At 55.4% G+C, this 23,330-nt stretch overlaps 1 protein-coding gene across 1 annotated transcript in view; it reads right to left on the bottom strand.

Annotated features, from left to right (window-relative positions):
- The window catches only part of MYH9 (myosin heavy chain 9), an 86,755-nt gene that overhangs the window by 9,014 nt on the left and 54,411 nt on the right, over positions 1-23,330 (bottom strand). Inside the window, exons 7-30 of the mRNA XM_059681662.1 lie at positions 22,981-23,044; positions 22,094-22,192; positions 21,547-21,690; positions 20,646-20,741; positions 19,725-19,843; positions 17,909-18,061; positions 16,507-16,680; positions 14,992-15,165; positions 13,136-13,250; positions 10,978-11,171; positions 10,578-10,699; positions 9,715-9,784; positions 8,836-8,996; positions 7,962-8,070; positions 7,433-7,564; positions 6,790-6,996; positions 6,164-6,301; positions 4,603-4,726; positions 3,278-3,449; positions 2,298-2,510; positions 1,788-1,932; positions 766-972; positions 464-568; positions 90-242 (exon numbers count right to left, since the gene is read on the bottom strand). Of these exons, the coding sequence (XP_059537645.1) occupies positions 90-242; positions 464-568; positions 766-972; positions 1,788-1,932; positions 2,298-2,510; positions 3,278-3,449; positions 4,603-4,726; positions 6,164-6,301; positions 6,790-6,996; positions 7,433-7,564; positions 7,962-8,070; positions 8,836-8,996; positions 9,715-9,784; positions 10,578-10,699; positions 10,978-11,171; positions 13,136-13,250; positions 14,992-15,165; positions 16,507-16,680; positions 17,909-18,061; positions 19,725-19,843; positions 20,646-20,741; positions 21,547-21,690; positions 22,094-22,192; positions 22,981-23,044 (3,390 nt within the window). The remainder of the gene's footprint in view (positions 1-89; positions 243-463; positions 569-765; positions 973-1,787; positions 1,933-2,297; positions 2,511-3,277; positions 3,450-4,602; positions 4,727-6,163; positions 6,302-6,789; positions 6,997-7,432; positions 7,565-7,961; positions 8,071-8,835; positions 8,997-9,714; positions 9,785-10,577; positions 10,700-10,977; positions 11,172-13,135; positions 13,251-14,991; positions 15,166-16,506; positions 16,681-17,908; positions 18,062-19,724; positions 19,844-20,645; positions 20,742-21,546; positions 21,691-22,093; positions 22,193-22,980; positions 23,045-23,330) is intronic.

Raw genomic sequence — 23,330 nt, 5'->3', positions numbered from 1 at the left:
AGCACTGGCAGCCTGGGTGGCCCAGTGGACCAGCAGACAGGGCCGTGCCTCCCCAGCCTGGGCCTCTTGCGGGGGAGCTGGCACCGAACCTGGGCCTGGAGGGTGGTCATCTGCTTCTCCAGGTTCCGCTTGGCCTCCTCCTCCTCCTCCAGCTGCTCCTTCAGGGAGTTCTTCTCATCTTCCACCTGCTTCAGCTTGGTGCTCAGGCTCAGCTTCTGCCGGTTCTCCTCCTGCAGTAGCTCCTACACGAGGACAAGAGGGGCACGGGGTCAGGAGGGACAGCGTCAGAGCCGCGCAGCCCCCACACCCCTGGCTGGGGAGCAGCTGGTCCCTCTGACTCAGGGCACAGCCGGGAAACCCTGCGGGGGAGCCAGAAGGACCCAGAGGTGTGGCAGGTGATGACATGTAGGCACTGCATCCTCCCAGGAAAGGCCCAGCTGCAGAGACCTGCCGCCACCCTCACCTGTGTGTCCTGCAGCTGGGACTCCAGGGTGGAGAAGTCCTTGGTGAGCTTGCTGGACTTGCTGTCAGACTGGGTGAGGAGGCCCGTCACATTGTCCAGTTCAACCTGCAGGGACGGTGGAGACAAAGGCGTGAGGCTGACCAGGCCTGCCCCAGCTCCGTGCTCTCAGGCTAAGCTGAACCAGAAGCCTCGCCGAGGAGCCAGTTTGAAGCAAGAAAAGAGCAGGAGCCTGGAGAACTGGGCCCCGGCTGAGGAGCTGCCGAAGGGACACTGCCCAGGCCCGGTCCTGGCGGAGTCCTCACCTGCAGCTTGGTGACCTTGTCGGCCAGCTCCGTGCGCACGCGCTCTCCGTCGTTGAATTTCACCTGCAGCTCCTGCAGCTGGGCCTCCACTTTCTTCCGCTTGTGCTCTGAGTCCCCTTTGCCCTGCAGCAGGGCCTTCACCTCGTTGGCCAGCTCTCCTCGCTCATTCTCCAGGGTCTGCTTGGCCTTCTCAAGGTTGGCTTTCACCTGGTAGGGAAAGAAGCAAAGGTGTGACAGGGACATCACCCACGCCCTGTCACGAGGCTGGTCTTTCTAGTACCATCGGGAGAACCGCTGCCTCTGCCAAAAAATTATGTTGGGTAAGTTTGGGAGGTGGCCTGCGCCCCAAACTCAGAAGGCTCACACGTGATCAGTAGTCATCACTCAGCCGGTGCGTGACACCCGTGCATGACACCCGTGCGTAACACCAGCACGTGTCCTCGTCTCTGAGGCCTCAGCTTCTCCACCTCTAAACCAACCCCTGCCCAGCCTCCCTCATGGGTAGAGGGAATGTTAATGTGTAAGACGTTGTCACTGCTGATATGATGGTGTTAGTGATGATATTACAGAATGAAGGAGATTATAACTGTTCACAGTTAGACATCCAGTAAAGCCTCTTTCAAATTTGATGTTCAAAGTAATGATGTAATGTTCTTCCAAAACATAAAGTGGAGTTTACAGAACAAACATGACAATCCCATTCTAGTCTGCACCATGCTGGCCACAGGGTCCTGGGCAAGTCATTAACTCCAACTGTCACATGAACGTATAAGACAGGCCTATCATTACCTCCTTTACAGGGGGGAAACTGAGGCATGGGGTTAACTATCTGCCGAAGTCACACAGCCGTTGAGGGCCGGAGCTGAACTCTGACCCCTGACCCCGGCAGTCTAGCTGGGGAGCTGCTCTGTCCTACAGGACTGGCCCGGAGAGGCAGCCAGTCTCCAGGAGGCCCCGCCCCTGAAAGGTGCCAGACCCCCCAGCTGAAGTCACGGAGCCCGTCCCTGGGGAAGCCCACGCACCCGCTTTGTCTGCTCCAGCTGCTCGGCCAGCTCCTCCACGGCCTGTGAGTGCTTCTGCCTCATCTCCTGGATCTGGGCCTCGTGGGTCTTGGCCTCTTCCTCGAGGGTCTTCTTCAGGATATTCACTTCCTGCTCACGTTTGGACCTGGAGAGAAATGCCCTCAGAATGGAGGCCAGGGAGCCTGGAGTGGGGCTGCCCCTGGGGCCAGCCAGTGCACTGGGCCTCCCGCCCCAGCTGTCCATCCTCTACAGGCGTAGGCACTGCACAGGCTTCCGTACCCTTCAGCCTTAAAGCCCAGCCTGACTCACCCACACTTCAAGCCAGGTTCTTGAATAGGGCTTTGGTAGAGAAGATACTGAGGAACCTACAGCTTCCACGCTCTGTGTGTATTCACACCCCTCTGTGCGTATTCACACACACTCTGTATAGTCACAGGCCTGGGAACCACCCCTTCCAGGCCTCGGCCTCCTTTCCCGTCTGTGGCTTGGCCAGTCTGCCCCATAGCACACCTGAGCTCCTGCTGGGCAGCCGTAGAATCCAGGGTGTCCTCCAACTCTGTCTTCAGAGCCTCCAGCTCTTCCCCAAGGTCCCGCTTCTGCTTCTCAGCTTTATTCCGAGAAGCACGCTCAGACTCCAGGTCTTCCTGCAGTTCAGAGATCTGAGATTCCAGCTCACGGATCTTCTTCAGGGCCATGTTCTTCTGGGTGGCTTCTTCCTCCACTCTGCCAAAGAAACCAACACCAACATGAGGCCATTTCACCTTAAGGAGCAGAGTTTGCAGATAAGGTTTTAGAGAAAAGCAGCCAAAGCCACTTGTGGCAGCCTGAGTCCTGGTCCTTAGGATCCTCACTCAGCAAAAACAATATCTGAAGCACACCATGCCAAAGAGTTAAGGGCAATGCCACTTTGAGGACGGAAAAAACCTCAGAGAAATCATTTCATTTTCCAAACTGAATTCTAGTGCTTTCAACATAAAGAGAAGTTCAAATATTAAATAAAGAAAGAAATAAATCGCTACAGTCCATGAAGACTGCAAAACAATAAAAATACAAATGTGCCACAGATTTTAGGTGATAATGATGTATCCATGTAGGTTCGTCGACTGTAACAAATGTATACCACTCTGGTGTAGGATGTTGATTGTGGGAAAAGACTGTGTGTGTGTGTGTGTGTGTGTGTGTGTGTTGTGGGGGTGGTGGTGGAGGGTATCAAAATTCTCTATACTGCTGGTTCAATTTTGTCGTGAGCTTAAAACTGCTCTAAGAAATAGTCTATTTTTTTTAAAAAGCATGCCTATAGTCAATGGCTTGGTGATATTATGGATGACTTTTGGGGATTACAAACAAACGACAGGAAATGTTTTGTTTTGAACTGGTTTCCACGACAACAGCAGAGCAAGTGCTCACAGCTCACTGAGGCACCAAGGCCCACAGCAGGCAGCGCAGGAAGTGCTGGCTCTGGCCCCCTGATGGCTGACGCTCTGGCTCACCTGGCCAGGGCAGCCTGGACCTCCTCCTCTTTCTTGGCCAGCTGCATCTTGAGCTCGGCGATCTGAGCCTGGAGCTCGGCGATCTGGTCGCTGAGGTCCGTGGAGTCTCCCTCCAGCTTCCGGCGGGTCTTCTCCAGCTCCTGACGCTGCTTCTCCTCTCTTCGGAGGCGCTCTGAGAAGGAAGAACGGGGAGAAGCCGACAAAGCCCTTAGTGGCCATAGACCTTGCTGTCTTGGTTTTTAATTCTTTTTAAAAAATATATTTTTACTGATTTCAGGGAGGAAGGGAGAGGGGAAGAGGGATAGAAACATCAATGATGAGAGAGAATCATTGATTGGCTGCCTCCTGCATGCCTCACACTGGGGATCAAGCCGGCAACCTAGGCATGTACCCTGATCAGGAATCGAACCGTGACCCCCTGGTTCATAGGTCAACGCTCTACCACTGAGCCATGCCGGCTGGGCTATTTTTAATTCTTACATAAACACTGCATATTATAAAATACACATGAGGGTTAAAGGGTCACAATACAGACACTCATACCAACTCCTGGATGAAGGAAAGAACATCACCCTGAGCTGCCAGGTCCTGTGTCTGTCCAACCCCACCTGCTGCCCTGGACACACTGGCCTGCCCTGTGTCTCTGCAGAGGGCGCAGTGGTTTCTGGCACAAGCTCAGAGTTCCATGATTTCCCCTATCACCCGAGTCCACTCCTCTCAAGGGGGAGGAGCAAGTGGTCCACAGACAGCCACAGTTCTGCAGGTCCACCCCATTCTCCTCACCATAGATCCCCAGGGCACAGGGAGACAAGCAGGGACCTTGTGATATGGATCTAGCATTTGATAGTACACACAGCGTGTCCACAGCATTAGATCCTTTAGTTCTCACAAATGCCCTTTCACTGTGTCCCCTTGGAGGTGAGTAAAACTAAAGTTCATGGACATGAAGTGAGAGGCACAAGATGACACAGCCAGGAAGCGCAGGCTGGGTAGGGGTGGAGGGGGAGGCCTAGAGCCTCTTGGGAAGTCTCCAAAGCTGGTGAAAGCCATGGTGCACGATAGAAATGCCAGGGCTTTACCCTGAACACTCCTCACTTAGGGGTAGCTCCCTCCCAACCACACAGCACCAGTGCCTGCTGGCCCAGAGTCCCATCGGGACCAGATGCTGGGCCCTAGGTCTTGCGGACCTTGTGCCTCACCCATGTAGAGTGGGCATGACACCAGCCGGGCGCTTCTGCTCTCGGCAGTGACACCAACCTGGCCCTGAGTGGTGGTGGATGCCTCGGGTTCCTGAGTCAGAGAGCTCCTGCCCATCACCCTCTTACCCTCCAGGTCGGTGATCATGGCCTCGTGTTTGTTCTTGAGCTTGGCAAGGCTCTTCGATTTCTCCTCCTCTTCCGTGAGGTTGGTGGTGAACTCGGCTATTCTGTCTTCCAACAGCTTCTTCTCCTGTGGGGTTGGGGGTGCAGTGTGTGAGGAGGTGCAATGTGAGGGAGTGCAGTGTGTGTGAGGATGTACAATGTGTGTGAGGAGAAGCAGTGTGTGTGAGGGTGTGCAGTGTATGAGGGTGTGCAGTGCATGTGAGAGTGTGCAGTGAGGGTGTGCAGTGTGTGAGGAGGAGCACTCTGTATGAGGGTGTGCAGTGTGTGAGAGGGTGCAAAGTGTGTGAGGGTGCGCAGTGTGTGAGGAGGAGCACTCTGTGTGAGGGTGCGCAGTGTGTGAGGGTGTGCAGTGTGTGTGAGGGTGCACAGTGTGTGAGGGTACGCAGTGTGTGAGGGTGCACAGTGTGTGAGGGTGCGCAGTGTGTGTGAGGGTGCGCAGTGTGTGAGGGTGCGGTGTGTGTGAGGGTGTGCAGTGTGTGAGGGTGCACAGTGTGTGAGGGTGTGCAGTGGGTGAGTGTGGTCAGAGCTTAGTGTTGGCTGAGCACAGATACTAGGTCTCTTCAAAGTATGCCTCGTCCAGAAGTTTAGGACTGAATGGAAGGACAAGGACTTAAACATTCGACTCATTAGGACTCCCTGGATCAAAGGGGTCACTGTGTAAGGTCACTACCTCCCTTTATAGAGCCGGATAAGCTTCCTTGATCGACAAACGTGGGTACCCAAGCCCGTCTTGGATTATCCCTTTGGGCCCGGGTAAGCAAGGTTTCCGGGCGGCAGGGTGAGGGAATTCAGGCACCACCACCTCCAGGCCTCGTGCTTGTCCACTGGGCGGGCTATGACCTCCCACCTCCTCATGCCCCAAAGTGCCCTAGGCTGCCCCCCTCATGGTCTCCATGGTGTGGCCGCCCCTGGAGTCCTGATCTCCGTAGGGTCTCCCCACAACAGCATAGCCGCAGTAATAGATACAGGCCATCACTCAGCACGAGCATCTGGCCCCTGCGTCAGAGCTACGGGCAGGCATCCTGCCACTCTGACTCCCCCCAGCCCTCGGGATCGAGGAGGGCATTCTGACCGAGCCCCTCCTTCTCCTCTAGCTCGCTCTCCAGCTTCGATCTGCTCATCAGGGAACAGGAACCCAACTTGGTTCTCAAAAGAAACAGTCCCCACCTGGAGAAGGCTAAGGGGAAGCACTCACACCTCAATGCCAAGCCACCCAGGGGCCCAGACCGCACCGGAGACTAAGGTGCAATGCCACGCCGATGGTTCAGCTCTACCAAGTCAGGAGCTTATGAGGAGCTTTTCTGAGAAGAAATGTCAAACCTGTCCCTTGGGAACCATCCCTTCAAATATGACCCTGGCACCCGGGGGCCAGGGACACCCACGAGGGGGCACAGGAAGAATCACATGCAGACGCTGCAGTGCTGCAGACAGCAGAGGGGAGGGGAGGCTGTGGCCGGGGCCTGGCCCGCCCTCCACAGCCCGCGTCCCGCACGCGAGGCCTCACCTTGGCCAGCTTGCAGTTCTGGTCTTCCAGGATGATCTGGTCTTCCTCCAGCTTCTTCAGCTTGGCCTCGGTGGTCACCTTCTCCAGCTGCAGCTTCTGGCGGGCGCTCTCCTCCTCCTCCAGCTGCTCCTCCAGCTCCTGTCACAAAGCCGAGGGACATGAGGAGGGTGGGCCACAAGCCCCGTGGGGTGGCTGAGACGTGGCCCACCCACACGTGGGGTCACACAGTTAAGACTGGGGCATGCAGACAAGAAGCCTGGTCCAGTCATGGGGTCGCTTGTTCTGAGGTGCTTCCCTTAGCAAGCTCCCCGCCGTGAGGACGTGGCAGAGAGCAGAGCAGATCGCCCTCTGCTCCTCAGAGCGGCCGGCACGGGACTGGGCCAGGAGATAAAACTGACTTTGTGCTCAGTTGGGTGGCACATGGAGAGCTGAGACACATATTTGAGAGACAACTGCCCCAAAGAGAAAGCCCCTCAAAGTCTGTCCCAAGTTGACAAAAGGGGAGGATCGGCCCACCATGGCACTTCCATTTCCGTGTTCTCTCCAGTTCCCGCGTCACTGCTCCTCACGGCACCCTGTCCCCTCCTCCCCGTGCCCGGTGTCCAGAGGGGGCGGAGCTGGGTTACCTGGATGTTTTGCTGCATTTTCTTCTTCTCCGCCTGCAGGTGCTGGCAGCGCTCCTCCTCCTCCTCCACCCTGGCCTCCAGGTCATGGCAAATCTCCTCCAGCTCCTGCTTCTTGGCCGTCAGGCGGGCCCGGAGCTCCTCGGCTTCGGCACACAGCTCCGTTTCAGCCTGCAGCTGCTCCTGCAGCTGCAACTTCTCCGCCATGAGCTGCAAACAACATGTGCAAAATGCAAGTTCCTTCAGCCTGCTCAAGCCGCTCCAGGGCAGACGTTCCCTAGCTCAGGCTTCCAGAGGGAGGACCGTGCTGACAAGAGCAGTTTCCATCTTGGAAGTGCTAAGTTCCCAGCCACTTTCTAACTATCATGTCCTCCATCCTTTACCGCTATGACAGGAGCTGCCCACCAAGATCCCTAGGAAACAGGCTCAGAGGGTAAGTGCTGGAGCTGGGCCTCAAACCCAACACTCATGAGCTTTCCATCCCATTGGGCAGCCCCTCTACATCACATAACCCTGAATGGAGTCTACAGAGAGATCGGCCGTTTCCTAGGGAAACATCTCGTTGAACGTGCCTCTCCTGCAGAGGGCCGGCAGGTGGCAGCACTGGGACCAGCTGCACTGTCTGGGCGGGTCCACAGACACTCACCTGGGACTGCAGGGTCTCCATCTCCGTGAGCCTGTTCTCCGCAGCCAGCTGCTTCTCTCGGACCTTCACCAGCTCCTCCTCCTTGGCCATCATCTCCTCCTCCTGGCGGCTGACCTGCAGCAGCGGCTTGACCTAGGAGAGGAGATGGAGACAGACATGCTCAGCTGAAGACGTCTGTCCGGGCAACAGCCATGAGGCTTTCCCCTCACCCGCAGAAATGTGAGGGGTAACCAGGCATGCTGTGGGTACACTCGGGGGCAATCTTTCTGGAAGTCAATTTGGTGGGAGGGCAGTGCCCAAGACGCGTGTGGCCGTGGCAGGTGGGCTTTTCATCGTGGAAGCTGCTGTGTGAGCCACTCTAGGCCGGCGTATTAGCAGGCCATGGCCATCCACACCGGACAAGCATACAGCTCACATGCCCCGGACCCCATGGGCAGGGCCACCCTGGAGTCATGCTGCCAGGCATGGGGGAGGCAAAGGCAAAGCGCCTCAGGGCATGAGCCCCGACGGGAGGCCGTCCAGGACCCACCTTGGTGAAGAGCCGCCACCACTGCCAGTTCCGCAGCTTGAGGTAGGCGGCGCAGTTCCTCTGCAGGACCTTCATGGCCGTCAGCTGCTGCTGCCGCTTGGCAAAGGCCCTGTGGGCGAGGGGCACAGTCAGCACCTCAGGGCAGGGGACAGACCTCTAACCTGTCAGTCCTGATCTTGCTCCCAGAAGCTTCTCCGGAGGGATGACCCTGCCTGGGCACCTCAGGACAGAAAGAGAAAGAGGCTGGCCTTGGGGTTGAATCCGATGGGTGACCTTGCAGAGGGTGGCAAGGGCCTGGGTCACAGGCCCACCCTCCTTCATGAGGTGGAAGAGCTTGTGCACTAACCGTAGATCCAAACCAAGCATGATCGCTGGTCATTCAGTCGATCTACTGACTTCAGCTTCTCACCCTCAAGACAGCCACTAGCGGGGCCCCTGGATGAGCGAAGGCTCTGGCTCCCAGCGCTCGGAGCTTAGGCTGCAACCTATGGCCCTGGACTCAGGAGACCAATGTCCTGCAGCAGGTGAGCCCCAAGGGCAGCTTCCTCCCCTGGGAACTCGGAGTGCCCTGGGGACAGCCAGGCTCCGGGTGTCATCCCCACACGAGGGACACAGCAAGAAATACCAGTGAGCGGGAGCCTTCCCGGCAGGGAAATCCAAGCACACTCACCACCTGTCAACCTGGTCACTTTAAACATCAGGCGGAAATCCAGGAAGCAGGGGATCAGGGAGAGCCACCTGGGCCTCCCTTAGGCAGACACCTGACTGGCATTAGGGCTCCCAGGCCAGGAGGGTTCGAAGGGCCGAGTGCAGGGCAGGCTAGGGGACTGGGCGGGCTATGACCTCCCTCCTCCTGGGTGTCTCTGGAACTCACTTTCTGGCCAGGTAGCCCCTGCAGCAGGCCTGGAACCCAATGATGACGTCAGTGATCTTCAGGTCCCTCTCCTCCTCCAGGTGGGCCAGGACGCCGGCACGGAAGAAGACCTTGCTCTGGCCGATGCGGTACAGGTTGCTGTCCAGCTCCAAGGCTTTGATCTAGACAGGGGAGAGCAGGCCATGTAGTGCGTGCCACCCAGAGCCCTCAATCAGTGAATGCTGAGACCCTGCCTCGGGTGGGGAGTGTGTGTGTGGAGGGAGGGGTAAGATAGGGTCAGTCCTGGAGCTTCTGCTTCGCTGCTTATCCTGGGGCTCAGGGGATGCTAGGAAGTGGGGCATGTGGGTTCCAGCATGGGCAGGGCTGCAAGTCAGACTTGAGGAAAACACAGAACCTCAGCTTTAAAGGGAACGTGAAGTCCTCTCTTCCTCCTCCCCCACCTCTGCGTACTACAGTCATGCTCTTCAAAAGCCCAGGCTGCCACCCTCCAACCAGGCACCAGCATCGTGGTCACGGTGAGGAACACACTCCAGAACAGGCCAGGCCCAGGTTTAATAGGAGGTGATCCTCGGCCTTACCCTCTATGAGCTCACGTCTCCTAAGCTATAGAATGGGGATGCTTTAATTAAAAAAAAAAAAAAAAAAAAGAGCTAACAACAGAGCAAATAATACCTTCCTCACAGTAGAGCTGTGGGAATTAGAGACGGGAATGCAGAGGGAACCTGGCAGGGAACCTGGCAGAAGGGGACCTGGAGCATCGGATGGCCAATAGAGTATGGGTGTCACGTGACCCACAGGGCACCCCCCAGTCAGACGGCCACTGGCCATGTGGGCGCACACCAGCAAAAGGTCCTTGCAAGCAAAGGGAGCTCAACTCACCATGAGCACACACGCCTGCTTCCCATCCATGAAGCCCTTAGGGATGGAATTGGGCGTCAGGATTTCGTATCTAAGGAAGAGAAGAGAAGCCGGGTCATTCATCCCCGTTCAATGCATGTGGCCTGGAATATCCGTGAGAGAGGGCCACCCAACAGTGCGGCAGACTAGAGTTCCTTCCACGTTTCAAGGAAAGAAGACACTTTGTAATACGTTAAGCAATAAAAAAAAAGAAGAAGAAGACATCTGGAGAATGCCACCCTGCCCTTCCTTAGGCTGATGGCACAGGAAGCCTCGGCGTTTCCCGGCACGTGAATGAAAACTCACGGTGGACTATTTAACTCACTCAAAGGTGAGCTTTCGGTTGGACTTTCTGGTTGCTAACTGCCCGGTCTCCACGTCTATAACCCCAGAAGGCCACTCATCTCTTCCTGAGATGCTGCTGGGCACTGCCAATACACAGGATGGTCCAAGAAATAGAGGGCTGGTCGTGATAGCAACTGTCACTAAACACAGTCACTAGGCAAATAGGACAGTGTCATTAACGCGCCTCTCCGCACACATGACGAGAAGCTGCAGTGTTCTATGACTTCCGTGTCCTAATGTTCCTTTAATGCCCAAGTCTGGCTGATCTCTGTAAATTGCACAGCGCCTCTAACTGGAGCAAACAGTGCCAGGCCCGCAGTGGTTAGGCGTGAAAGCCAGCAAGATTACTTTCGTAAGAAAAGCAGGGAGATCCGTTTTGATGTAGAGGGTGGAGCCGAGAAGGAGCGTGTGAGGAGCTGGCCAGAGCGCGGCGCTCGGTGGCCGAGGAAGAGGCTTCCTTGCTGGAAGGCCCTGCCGGGAGGCCTGCGGGCCCCACTCACCTCTGCCGGAACTCCTGGAAGACCACGCGGTTGGGGAAGCCCTGGCGGCAGATCCGGATGCCCTCGAGAACCCCGTTGCAGCGCAGCTGGTCCAGCACCAGATGGGGATCCAGTTTGCCAGACTAGAGAAAACACATGCGTGTGGTCTTGCTGCTGTGCCTAGGAACTCACGGAGAAGGGTGGGGGTCCCCTCTGACTCAACAGGGCCAAAGCCTCAGGAGTCCCAGCAATCCACGGGCTTTGATGCTAAGTTACACGATGCAAGTCCTGGAGAGGCTACAAGACGGCGCCACCAGGCGGCAATGCAACTTCAAGTGCAGCCCACCCCCTGGGAGCCCCGAGTGCTGTGAGGGAGGAACCACTGCTGCTGGAGAGACAGACCAGGGCGGGACGCCCGCACCTTCTTCTCATGGTTGGGGATGATGCAGCGGACGAAGTTGGGGTTGGTGTTCCTCAGCGTGGCCATCAGCTTGGCCAGCTGCTCCTTGTAGAGCTGCCCCACGGTGCGGAACATGCCCTTCCGTGTCTTGAAGGCCCCGGGCAGCGCCGTCTCTGACATGCCGGCCACCTGGTCCAGGCCGATGATGCGGTCCACTACAGAGAGCACACAAAAGCACGTGAGTGCCCAGCGGTCCCCGCAGGGCAGGAGAGAGACAGACATCTGGACAGAAAAAGACGTGAGACTACAGAACAGCAGGAGCCTTTCTGCTTAGTCCACAGTCATCCCCAGTGAGGAGCACACTTGACCTCATGAGCAGGAAGCAGGAAGGGGGGAAGGGCTGAAAGCCGCCGAGACTGGTCTCTCCTGGGCAGAGCCATAGCTCTGTCCACATCCCCTATCCTCAGCCCACTGGAGCAGCTACTCCCAGACACAATAAAGCTCGCATGTGTTTGGAACAGTGAGCCTAGCTCTCCCTCCCTGGCTCTGGGTGGTGTGAAAACTTGTCTTACAGGATCCTGTAGTCCTATTGGGAAAAATAATCAGTACCCTGAATTCCACTGCCCTTCACCTGAGCACGGGCCTAGGAGGCAGGTGCGGGCACCAGAGCTACATGCCATCGTCTACAGCACTCAGCACTCAGCACTCATGGCTCGCCATCGGGGACCGGCCAGGCAGCGCTCTCTAAACCCGGGCCCTAGAGCTACGTGGTGGCGCCTGAAGTGGAGTCCTCCACAGAACCACAGCCAACTGTGCCCGTTCCACTCAAGATTCCGCACACTCTGCGACTTGCTCTGTCTCCAAGCTCAAGGGTCTTTATCATCTGCACCAACCCTCTGAGGAGCTGCCCTTGTCACCGTGACTCATGCACAGAAGCGATGAAATGAACTGCTTCCTCCATGGCATAAACAAAGCAACAAACGAACCCAAAGCAGCCAGCGACCTGAGGTCAGGTTTAAGCAAGAGCCAAAGTTAAACCGGAAGCTGTCGCTGCAAGATGCAAAGGTTACGAATTCTGTGACCGTCTGTTCCCTACGCCTTTATGGCCAGATCTCGATTATTTATTTGAAGACAGCAAGGAGGACAGAAACTCAAGACAGAAGCCAGGAGTGAGGATGGACCTGATGAACCAATTAAAATGGGAGGCATTTTTGACCTTCTACACCCAGGGCCACTCAGCTTGCCCAGAGGAAGATCAAATATGCACCATAATAACTGGCTTCCTGTGGGCCTGTGCTGCCCCCTGGAGGCAGGTGTGGGGGCTTGTGGAGTTTTTGGTGAAGGAACACACAGATGCCATTTTATTTCAGACGCACATGCACAGGCAGCTTCACACCTACACCTCATGCTGAGACCCCTGAGCCGTTCAAGCAGTAAGACGCCACCTTCAAACGCCAGCCAAGTGGAGCTCTGAAGAGCATATGGGTTTTTAAACAAAGTTTTGTCCTTTAAGATCTGTAGCGTGAGGTCTCCTGATTTGGCTGGTTCTCTCCCAGGGGCCTGCAATGGGAGGATCCTTCCCACAAGGCTGGGCAGACCAGGGCGGGGCAGTCAGGCAGGACAGCCAACAGGCAGGACGACGTAGCAGAAGCATTTGCCACAGCCCTGGATGCACCACACACAAGGGCCGCCACTCGGGTGGCCAGTCACCTGGTTCTACGTGGAGAATGGGAAAGCGTTGATAGAAATAGGCTCTCTGAGTGCTCTGCATCTCTGCAACAGAGAGGTTAAAGCAAAACCCAGGCAGAAGGAGGAGAGACCGACAGGACCGTGAGAAAGCACAGCTCCAAGCCACCAGTCTACCCAGGAGAGGCGGCAGCGCAGGGAGGTGCGGACAGGAACCTGCGTGGCCGGGCTTTGGGCCACCTGTGACTTCCCACACGTGGAAAGCGCTGTGGCTTGCCTGCAGACAGCAAAGCCCTGAGAGGAAGTGGCTATGCAGCACATTCAAGGGCACTCAAGGGCAGCCTCAGCCCTTCGGCTCAAAGAGACACTGTCATGGGAGCTACAATCCCCCCCTCGGACTCTGTCAGGTGGAGACGCACCCCTTGTTTTGTGGCTCAGCCACTGCAAAGGTGGGGAGAGCCACAGGGAGACGGGGTGGGGGCAAAGGGCATACCATCCTTCCACAGCTCCGAGACGAACTTGTCCGAGGACTGGTGCAGGAGCGTGGCGATGTTGTCGTTCAGGGGGTCCATGTTCTTCATCAGCCACTCGTCGGCTTTGTAATCCACCTGCAAGAGTCAGAGTCCTGAGTCACAGGCTGCTCTGGGGGCGTGACACCACAGCCTCTCGGAGGACATGTGTGGGCAAGTTAAAACACATGAACACCCCTTGACCCGGTGCTTCTATCCCTAAGAAGGAAATGATGAGTGACAAGGGCAAGGGACCAGCAAGAAAGATGTTTCCTGAGGTGTTACACAGACAGCAAACAATTTAAAACAACGCAATTACCCAGCCAACCAGACTAAGAAAACTATGCTGCAGCTACACAAGAGAATATTCTGGGTGGGGTTTTTTATTTCATTTTTAGGTAATATGACAATAAAGAAATATCCTAGAAAGAAATATACCAAAATGTTTAATATTAGTTTTTAGTGATAGGACATTTTTGCCTTTTGTCTTTTCAGGATGTCCAAGTTTTCTCTAATGAGCATGTGTTCTTGTCTTTTCTGAAATATGTTCTTAAAAATGTAAGTAACATGTTGTATCTTCATTGCAAAGACCCCAGAACAGTAAGAGCAGAGCAGCAGGCCGCCCTGGCCCCCTCTGTCCAGCCCACACCACAGCCCAGGGCTGACTGCTGTGCTCTGGCTGGTGGTCACGTGCACTACTGTCAACGACATGGTGATGTGGCTTCTTTTTTTCTAGGAGCAGAGTTATGTCCTGGGAGATGACCAACCCCAGGCCAGTGTCCTGGCCACCTGCGCACAGCCAGCCTGCTGGTCCTCTTAGCTGCTGTGGCACAGCCCAGGTGTGGATGCGCACGGCCAGTTTCATCATTGTTCAGACCCCCCCCCAATGGGGTTCGGGTGTACCCTGGTTTTGCATTATAAACAACGCTCAACAAAAGCCTCCCATGTGGTCACTGCCTGTGCATTTCTAACAGGCAGAAGTAGAGGTGCAGGCTCAGGGGCATCACCTTAGAAACTGCGGAAACAGTGTTTTTGTTTTTTTAATGGGTAGTTTAGTCAAGAGTTGCTTCAGCAGCCTAGGAACGTGAGGAGCGAAGTCAGAGGGCTGGGCAGTGGGGCCACGTGCCGGAGCAGCAGGCGTGGACTCGTGTGGCTCAGGAGCAGTGCTGTGAAAGCCCCCGGCTCTCCTCGCCGGGTCACGCTGGCAGTAGCAAAGCTTTCACCACAGCCACACCCGCACCTCCCCATAATGACTGTATGGCAAGGTCTGGAGGTATTTCTGCTGTAGGGAGGGTGCTACTGACCTCTAGTGGGAAGAAGCTGGGGATGCCGCTAAGCATCCCACACAGCACAAGACAGTCCCCGACAATAACCACGGGCAGTGCGGACGCTGAGAGGCCCTACCTACAGCACTGACCTGTGCCCAAATGTGACCCTGTGAGGTGGGAGTCGCCCCCATTTTCCAGATGAGACAATCAAGGCTCAGAGGATGAGGAGCCAAAAGCCACAGCAGCAGCAGAGCTCAAACTCCAGAGCCCATGCCTTTAGCACAAATCTCATATCCGCGCTAGAAAATGTGCCTAAGAACAACACACAGCATTACCCTGAGTGCCTTACAGGATGGCGGGAGCTCCTGATGACGTGCAGCACGTGACGGGGCTTTGCAAGATGGGACGGCTGTGTGAATGCTGACTACTGCCACCAGCACATTATCGGACGCGTCACTGGACGAGAATGCTATGCCCCGTCCCTGCCCTGGGGCTGCCTGGCTCATGGTCTTGGAGTCCCTCCCATCCTCCTGAGAAGGTCCAGCCGCACTTCCTGTGTGCGTCCCACTCACCTTGCCGGCATAGTGGATGATGCAGAAATCAGCTTTGTCCTTCAGCTGCTTGGGCTTTTGGAACTTGGGGTGAGTGCCCTGCTCCTGCACCACCTTCTCCACAAAGCTCTTGTCGGTGGCCTTGGGGAACCAGCACTCCTCATCCAGCAGGGCCAGGATGCCAGGGGGACCTGCCTGGAGGAAGCACAGCATCGCCCAGGTAAGCGTGACGAGGGAGCCCCACCCCAGCCCTCCCCTCACAAGAGACCAAAGCCTGGGGTTTCCAGGAGTTTTCAGAACCCCCAGAATCTCACCAGAAGGTGGGCACACTTCCCCCACAGGAAAAAAAAAAAAAAGGAACATTACTAAAAGCACTCCATGTGGGGATTCTAATTTAAAGAGAAACTTCTGAGGTCTAGGCTGTGGCCGACACACCTCAATCCAATGATCCATCACAGGGATTCTCCACGCCAGTGCTCTGAAGTCACCTGGTGGGCTTCCTGGACTGTGCAGACCCCGATCCATGTGCCCAGGGGCTGCCCTCAACTGGCGCCCCAGCCCCTGGAGTCACTCTGCGACATCACCCCACACGCTCCGTCTGCACAACCATGTGGTGAGACGTGATTTTTAGGAAGAGAAAGTGCGGCAGAGCCCCTGAGCTGCCCGTACAGAGTACACCGTGGAGACTGCTGACAAGACGCAAAGCCAGATGCGTTCTTGTGAACTGGAAAACTCCACTGAATACCACAAGCTCATCACAAAACAAGTAAACTGCTCCATGCCAGGATTGCGGAGAGATTCAAACCCCACCTTTGAGTAACACTCTAAAAATGCACAAACTCCTTCCCAGGCCTTCGGACCACTTCACACTTCAGTGTCCGCCTGGTGCACACGTTCTGGAGCAGCCCAGGATTCGGGGAGAACGTGAGTTCAGTGCATTGAACCCTCATCAAGACATAATCCGCACACAGAAACGGCTCGGGCTCCAAAAGAGCACAGCCCTGAAACCCAACCCACACCGCACCGGGTGGAGCTCTCCATGGAAACCGACGGCAAAGGGGAAGGGCTTTTAGCTCCCGCGTCCACCGGCAGTCAGTGCTGTGGGACAGGAGTCCGTTGCCGGCTCAGTCCTGAGAGGACAGATCGAGCCTCCGCGTACACCAGAAGCAGCATTCGGCAACCTGGGTCCACACAACCCCACACAGCGAAGGCATCTGGGGCTAGGATCCTGCTACATAAAAGCCTGCCTGTTTCTTCCGGACAAAGAAAGGCTTGTTGAGCTCACCCCTCGAGTAGATACTGGGTGGTCTTCTGGGGCTGAAGACAGGAAACCCAGGCACCAGCCCCATCCACACCTGGTCGGCAGCTGCCCCAGGCTGCCAGGCACCAGATCTAAGCCTAGAGCTTATGCCCCCAGGTTGCTCGGACGGTAGGACTAGACACCCACCACCAGCACGGGTGGGAGGTAGGAACAGGGTCCCCAGAGGGAACGAGTGAGGCCGCCGGGTCTGAGGTCTGAGCAGGGATGGCTCTTACTGGCTTCTCGATGAGGTCGATGCAGGGCTGCAGGTCGAGCCCGAAGTCGATGAAGTTCCACTCAATGCCCTCCCGCTGGTACTCCTCCTGCTCCAGGATGAACATGGTGTGGTTGAACAGCTGCTGCAGCTTCTCGTTCGTGTAGTTGATGCACAGCTGCTCGAAGGAGTTCAGCTGCGAGGAGGGAGAGCAGTGTCAGGGGGCTGCCCGCCGTGCCATGGGGCCACGCCCGCCATGGGCCACGCCCGCCATGGGGCCACGCCCACCGCCCCTTAGGAAGGAGTGGAACAGGGATTCGGGGAAGGACCTGCTGGGACACCTCAATGCTGCCCCTGTGGAGCCTAAGTGATTAGGGGCCTTCCCTTATCCACCAGCAGCAGAAGTTCTTCATTTCCTGAGGCCCGAGGACCTCTCTAGCAGCCTAGTCAAGCCCTTCTAAGCATAATACTTTAAAACGCATAAAATAGATGAATTATGAAAGAAAAAAGTTATGGTATAATATAATTATCAAAATACTGAGACACAGTAATACATCATGCGTCTTTATCAACAAGCACAAGGGCTTGGTAACTCTTAAAGTTTTGAAGTAGAAATGAACATGCACAATATCACAACATCTCTCACAACCGCAACATAGGAAAACCTACTCCCAGTGCAGCTGTGGTTGGTGCAGTTTGCTCAATTCACAATGGAAAAAATGTGTCATTTCAATGAGAGGCTGGTGAAAAACAGAGGTAATGCTTACCCCACCCAAGGGCCTGGTTCCTCTGGAATCTACCATGGGCCCCCGGGTTAAGAACCTCTGATTTACCAAAACTATCAGCTTTTTCCTACAAGGTCTCAAAGTCCTTGTGGGCAGGGGCAATGTCTTGTCCCAAAGTTCAATAAATATTTGCTAGAAGAATAAATCCACAGAAAGACCTGCCCATGAAGCCCCCCAGGACGCCAGCTAGAAGTCCCATTCTCTCCAGCATTTCTTTTGTTGTTAATCTACACCCGAGGATATTTTTCCATTGATTTTTAGAGAGAAGGGAGGGGGAAAGCAGAAAGAGAAACATCGATGTGAGAGAGACACATCGATTGGTTGCCTCCCTCCCAGGCCCTGACCAGGGCTAGGGATCCAGCCTGCAACCGAGATTCATGCCCTTGACCAGAATCGAACCTGGACCCTTCAGTCCCCGAGCCGATGCTCTATCCACTGAGCCAAACCGGCGAGGGCTCTCCAGCATTCCAGTTGGCAAAGGGCATGCCTGTTTCAGCTTAAAATATGCCCAATGCTAGGAAGGAGATGGCCAATTTGGTTGCTGTGGAACTAGCGGAAAGAGGATTCACAGACAAGGAGAAGGAGCCAGAGGCCAAGGAGGTGGCAAGGAGGACAAGGGGGCAGCAGGGGGAAGCTCACATCGAAGATCTCGAAGCCGGCGATGTCCAGGATCCCAATGAAGGAGGCGCCCTGCCGCTTGGTCTTGTCCAGGGCCTTGTTGATGCGCAGCACCAGCCAGCGGAACATGCGCTCATAGGACGCCTTGGCCAAGGCCTCGATGGCAAAGTCAGCCTGGGGGGAGGAACACCAGGGGACAGCGCGTCAGGTACCAGGAGCCTTTAAACCTGAACCCTGTGCCCCAGTAATTTCACCTGCAGGGCCCTCCCCCAGGGAAACAGCCCTAAAAAGGGAGAAAAGCTTCACGCACACAAACATGTTCACCGCAACGTTATTCACAACGACGAAGAGTTGAAACAACCTGACTATCCAACAATTCGGACACAGTAACTTAGAAAGACATCTGCAAAGACCTTTTAAAAATAAATGGGGACATACTGAAGTACCTACAAGAAATGACAAGCCGTCTGAGATTTGATCCAAGTAATGTGGGGGGTGGGGAGAGAAGGCGCAGATAAGGGTAATCGTGAGCCAAGACTGGCCATGAGTTAGTCACCCATGAAGCTGCCTGTGTGATGGGCACAGGGGCTCATTACACTGTCCTCCCTACTTTACCTGCAAATGTTCGAAAAGTTCCATAATAAAAAGCCAGGGTGACAACTAAGTTTGAAATAAAAAGAAGGAAAGGCCTTGCAGGAAATAACAAGCTGCCCAATGACTGTCGTTGGGGAGGAACTAGGGCAATTTTTTTTCCTTCTCTAGACTTTTCTGTAATTCCCCAATCTTAAGTGCTTGTTTGCATAGCATTTTCATAATGAAAAAACAAAGGTTCTAACTGCTAGGGAAATGAACAGTTGGTAATGATTATGCAGGCCGCCTTTTGAAAACAATGTCCTTGGCTCTCTCTGCACAGAATCACCCGCAGGCTGTTGGCCACCAGTGTGAGGACCGGAGCACGGCACTCTGGGAAAAGGACGAATCAACTTGAACTTCAAAATATTTCTGGGAGATGGAGTAGCATCTTAAAAACGCCTATCGCCACTACAGAAACTAGAAACTGCCAACAGAGGGGAGAAGTGATCCTGGCTGGGAAGGACCTCAGCTCCCGGGGAGGCGGGCACAACCGTGAGGCACAGCAGAGGCAAGGCCTGCCCATCTCTCACCACAGGCAGCAAGACAGCAGGTGGTGGAGAGACAGCCGCTTGGCACGGACCTCAGGGATGGTGGAGGCCGCAGCCACCCTGGCACCAGAAACATCAAGTTTCTCGCTTTAGACCAGAACGGACAGGCCTGTGTCCTCGCTGACCAATCAGTCTAAGCATTGGCTTGATGCAGAGGCACATCGCAGCCTGAGACTCTATTAAGGATGGCCCTTCTAGGCAAGTGGCCTGGGGCATGTTATGAACTTCTCAGGGTCAGCTTCCCCGTGTTCTTTTTAAAAATATATATATATTTTTATTGATTTCAGAGAGGAAGGGAGAGGGAGAGAGAGATAGAAACATCAGTGATGAGAGAGAATCATTGATCGGCTGCCTCCTGCACACTCCCTACTGGGGATCAAGCCCCTGCAACCCGGGCATGTGCCCTTGACCAGAACTGAACCTGGGACCTTTCAGTCTGCAGGCCGATGCTCTATCCACTGAGCCAAACTGGCTAGGGCTCGTGTTCCTAATGGAGTAAACATGACCTTGTTCTCAGAGCTGAGGTGAGGACTGAATGAGGGAACCCATGTGACAGTGCCTGACTGAGGCATGGCCCAGAGCAGCCCTCAAACTGGCCCCTGCCAGGACCCTCGCTGAGGCGGCGGCCCAACCCCGCTGCCAGTGGGCACGCATACCTGTTCCTTAGTCTGCGCCTTCTGGACGTAATCCCGTCCCACCTTGATGCGAGGGGTGAGGATTCCTCTGGTGAAATCAGTCACATTGATACCCAAGAGGTGGGACACTTTCTGGGCAGCTAGTATTTTTCAAAGAGAAGGAGGGGAGGAGAAAAAAAGTTTTAATTAAACTCAAGAACAAGTCCCTCTGCCCAGCTTCTAGTGAGAAGAAAGCTGTGGTGGTAACTGAGCCAGCACCACCAGGACAGCTGCCTCGGGAGCCTATCCCCTTCGACCCAGCGGGCACGGCAGGGAGGAACGCGTCCTAACCTGGGCCCAGCATTGGTCCCTCTGCACACTCTCAGCCTCATCTGCCAAGTGTGCAAGTAGGTCTTACCCACAAACAGGACGGAGAGGAGGCAGCCCACCAGGCCCCAATGAGAGGGGACTGAACAGCACTGGCCCACAGAAATATCTTTCAATCCCTGCACCCACACGTTAAACATTTTTCTAAAGCCCCTAAGCAGGGCACATTAAGGCTGATAACTTAAAAGGGGTCATGTGCAGTGACCCACAGGAATAGCTGTGGTCAAGGCAGATGCAGTGACAACAGTGTTCCGGGGCCCTGATGCGTGCACGGTGAAGCGTGCATTAAGCTGCAGCGGCAGACGAAATCGCTGTCTTACTGAATCAACTGGTTTGGTCTCAGGGACGAACAAGGGAAACCCTAGCCCACACGATCACGGCTTTCTACCTCACTCCGATGCTGCCCCCATGCAGAAGGGTCGTGCTCAGGTGTTTCACAAAAAGTGCGAGTGATAGCCAGCCAGAAACACACAGAAATTAAAAAGAGCGGCGTGTACAATTCCTACAAGGCTCCCTCCTGAGCTGACCCGAGCCCAGGCACCTGCCCCGTACTCAGTGGGAGGACCACGGGGTTACCTGTGTTGTCGGGCATGGATGCCTGGTCGGTGTTACGCTCCTTTTTGAAGACGATGTTGCCGAGCTGAAGAACTCCCGAGATGACCCGCAGCAAACCTGGGATGCAAGCAAAGGCAGCTCAGAACCGAGCAGAGAGTGGAATAAGCCCTGACTGGGCCGTGGCCTAGTCCACGTGGAGGGCTCAGCACCGGGAGGGCTCGCTGCCTCCCGCCAGTGCGGCTGTCTCCAGGGCCTCTGGAAGACCTCAGCTTGAACAACCCTTAGATGCAAGCTGTTACGCTTCCCAACACCTCTAAATCCAGACCAACTAAGGATATGCCTCTAGCCCAAGGGCCATGCCACTGTCTATTTTAATAAAGTTTTATTGGAACACAGCCAGGCCCATCCAATTACATATTATCTATGGCTAATTAAAGGTGGCTCCAACCTTAATGCTAGGGAATGGGTGCACTCTCCCCAACTTTCTAATAAAGCCTCAAGGCCCTTTTCACCCTCACCACCCAGAGAAATGAGAAGACACAGGCAGGTTCCACACCATTATTCATTCTAGGTCTCACCAACACAAAGATCCCGGCCCCCGGCCCCCGCCCCTTCCACACGCCCTGAGACAAGGCAGGAATATTCTACTTTCAGCGAATGACAAGGACTGCAAGGGCAGATGTAGTCCCTGGGCAGTTAAGCACCTGTACTGTGTTCTCCTCTGTGTAAATGCCTGTGGTTCTACGGGGAACAAATAACCATCTCCCACACACGCAAGGCTTCCTCCAGCTTCTCCAGGGCTCCCCAAGAGCCAGAGCCAACAGGAAGCTCTCCCCAGGCTCATCAGCTGCTCTGATGCCACAAGAGAGTGATGACCAGCCTGGGCCTTCCCTCCCTCACCCCCAGGAGGGCCAGCCTGTACCAATTTGCTCGTCTTCTGGGATGCTCATAATCCTCATGGCCTCCATGGTCTCCTGGAACAAGTCCTTGTCCTGCTGACCGGGGATGGTGACGTGCCCATTGGACAGGAAGCGGTACTTGTTGTATGGCTCCAACAGGAGGTCCGCTGTGAGGGGTGGAGGCAAGGGCGGTCAGTGACGTGCTGAAACCAGGGCTCTGGTCAGCGCTGCAACATCAGGGGTCTGGGAGACTGGGTAGTGCCCCTAAGCCCCGAGAGACCCCAGGAGCTGTGGAGTAGCCAGGATGCTGACTTTCCTCAGCGTGGGAGACTGACACGCGTGGAGCCCACAAGGCCCATGATGCACAGCTGCTGCACCCACAGTCCGCCCTGGCTTTTCTCTGCATGGTTAGAAACGGAGGCCATGTCAGAATGGCCTGGGAAACAGAGCTCCTCTGGCTTCTCCTCCCCAGACCTCAGCCGGAGTTTTATTTCCCAGCTGGCGTGCTGGCCCGGCGCGCAGGAGCCCCCGTGCCCAGCAGCCCCCTTGTCGGCAGAGGCCATGACTCACTCTTCAGGTGCTCTCCAGCCCCGGACAGGAGATAGTAGAAGATGTGGAAGGTCCGCTCATCCTTGGCTTGGCGGATAGCACGAGATTTCTCCAAAAGGTCTTTGCAAACGTTGAGGAGTTGTGCAAGCTGGAAGGAAGGCGACCCCTCCATTCCCCCTATCCCCACCACAAGCCAGTGCACTTCACCAGGTGCAAAGAACGGCACAAAGAGGCCAAACAAAATGCAAGCAAACTCTCTTGGCTCTACCCTTCCAGGGGTGTAGCTTGTCCAAAGAGGGGCGTACACATTGGGACCTTATCTATTTCAAGAGCCCCCTTCCCACGAGCCCGTGGAGGTCAGAAGGCTCCCCCAGAGAAGGCTGTCATGCTGGTGTGGGGAGAAATCAATCAGCTTCACCCCAACTCCACCCCCGGGCACCACACTGGTGATCTCTGACAGGCCCGTCCCAGGCGAGGCTGGACTTCATCCTGCCCGTGAAGAAAAACCCGGCTCATGCCAGCACCAGTTTGGCTCAGTGGATAGAGCGTTGGCCTGCGGATTGAAGGGTCCTGGGTTCGATTCCAGTCAAGGGCATGTACCTTGGTTGCGGGCACATCCCCAGTGGGGGGTGTGCAGGAGGCAGCTGATCGATGTTTCTCTCTCATTGATGTTTCTAGCTCTCTATTCCTCTCCCTTCCTCTCTGTAAATAATCAGTAAAATATATTTTAAAAAAAACAAAAAACAAAGCCCGGCTCAGAGTTGGGCTTTCAATGAGCCGATCCTGGTACTCTTTCTGATGCCGCAGAGGAGGTGTCCTAACAGGCCCAGGGAGCAGCTTCCTCTCCATCAAGGTCACTTCCCTCCGCGCTAGACCCAGCACTCTAGTTACAGTAACCATAAGGATACAAGTCTCAATGTTGGCTCCCACGATGTAGCCATTGACATCAAAGTTGATGCGAATGAATTTGCCCTAAGAAAAGACAATGAAGAGGTCAGAGGCCCCATCCTCCAGTCCCTACCTCCAGACGGAAAGCCTGGAGGGAGAAAACCAACGCGCCTGGCAGCCCGGGCCCCGCACCATATCCCACATGGGCGCTCAGGACTCAAGTGCCCCCTGCTTCAAGCATGGAGCCAGGATGAGGTGCGGTGGTGCCAGTTCTCCGCGCAGGGAAGTGTTCCCCACCGCCTGGTCTGACCCAGGCTCTAACGGGCTACAGTGGGACAATCGGGGACCAGCAGTGACTCCCCACTCCCTA

Source organism: Myotis daubentonii, chromosome 2 (genome assembly GCF_963259705.1).
Source record: "Myotis daubentonii chromosome 2, mMyoDau2.1, whole genome shotgun sequence".
In the NCBI taxonomy this organism is placed as follows: Eukaryota; Metazoa; Chordata; class Mammalia; order Chiroptera; family Vespertilionidae; genus Myotis; species Myotis daubentonii.
The sequence above is the reverse complement of the archived record's forward strand: the minus strand, read 5'-3'. Positions and strand labels throughout refer to the sequence as shown.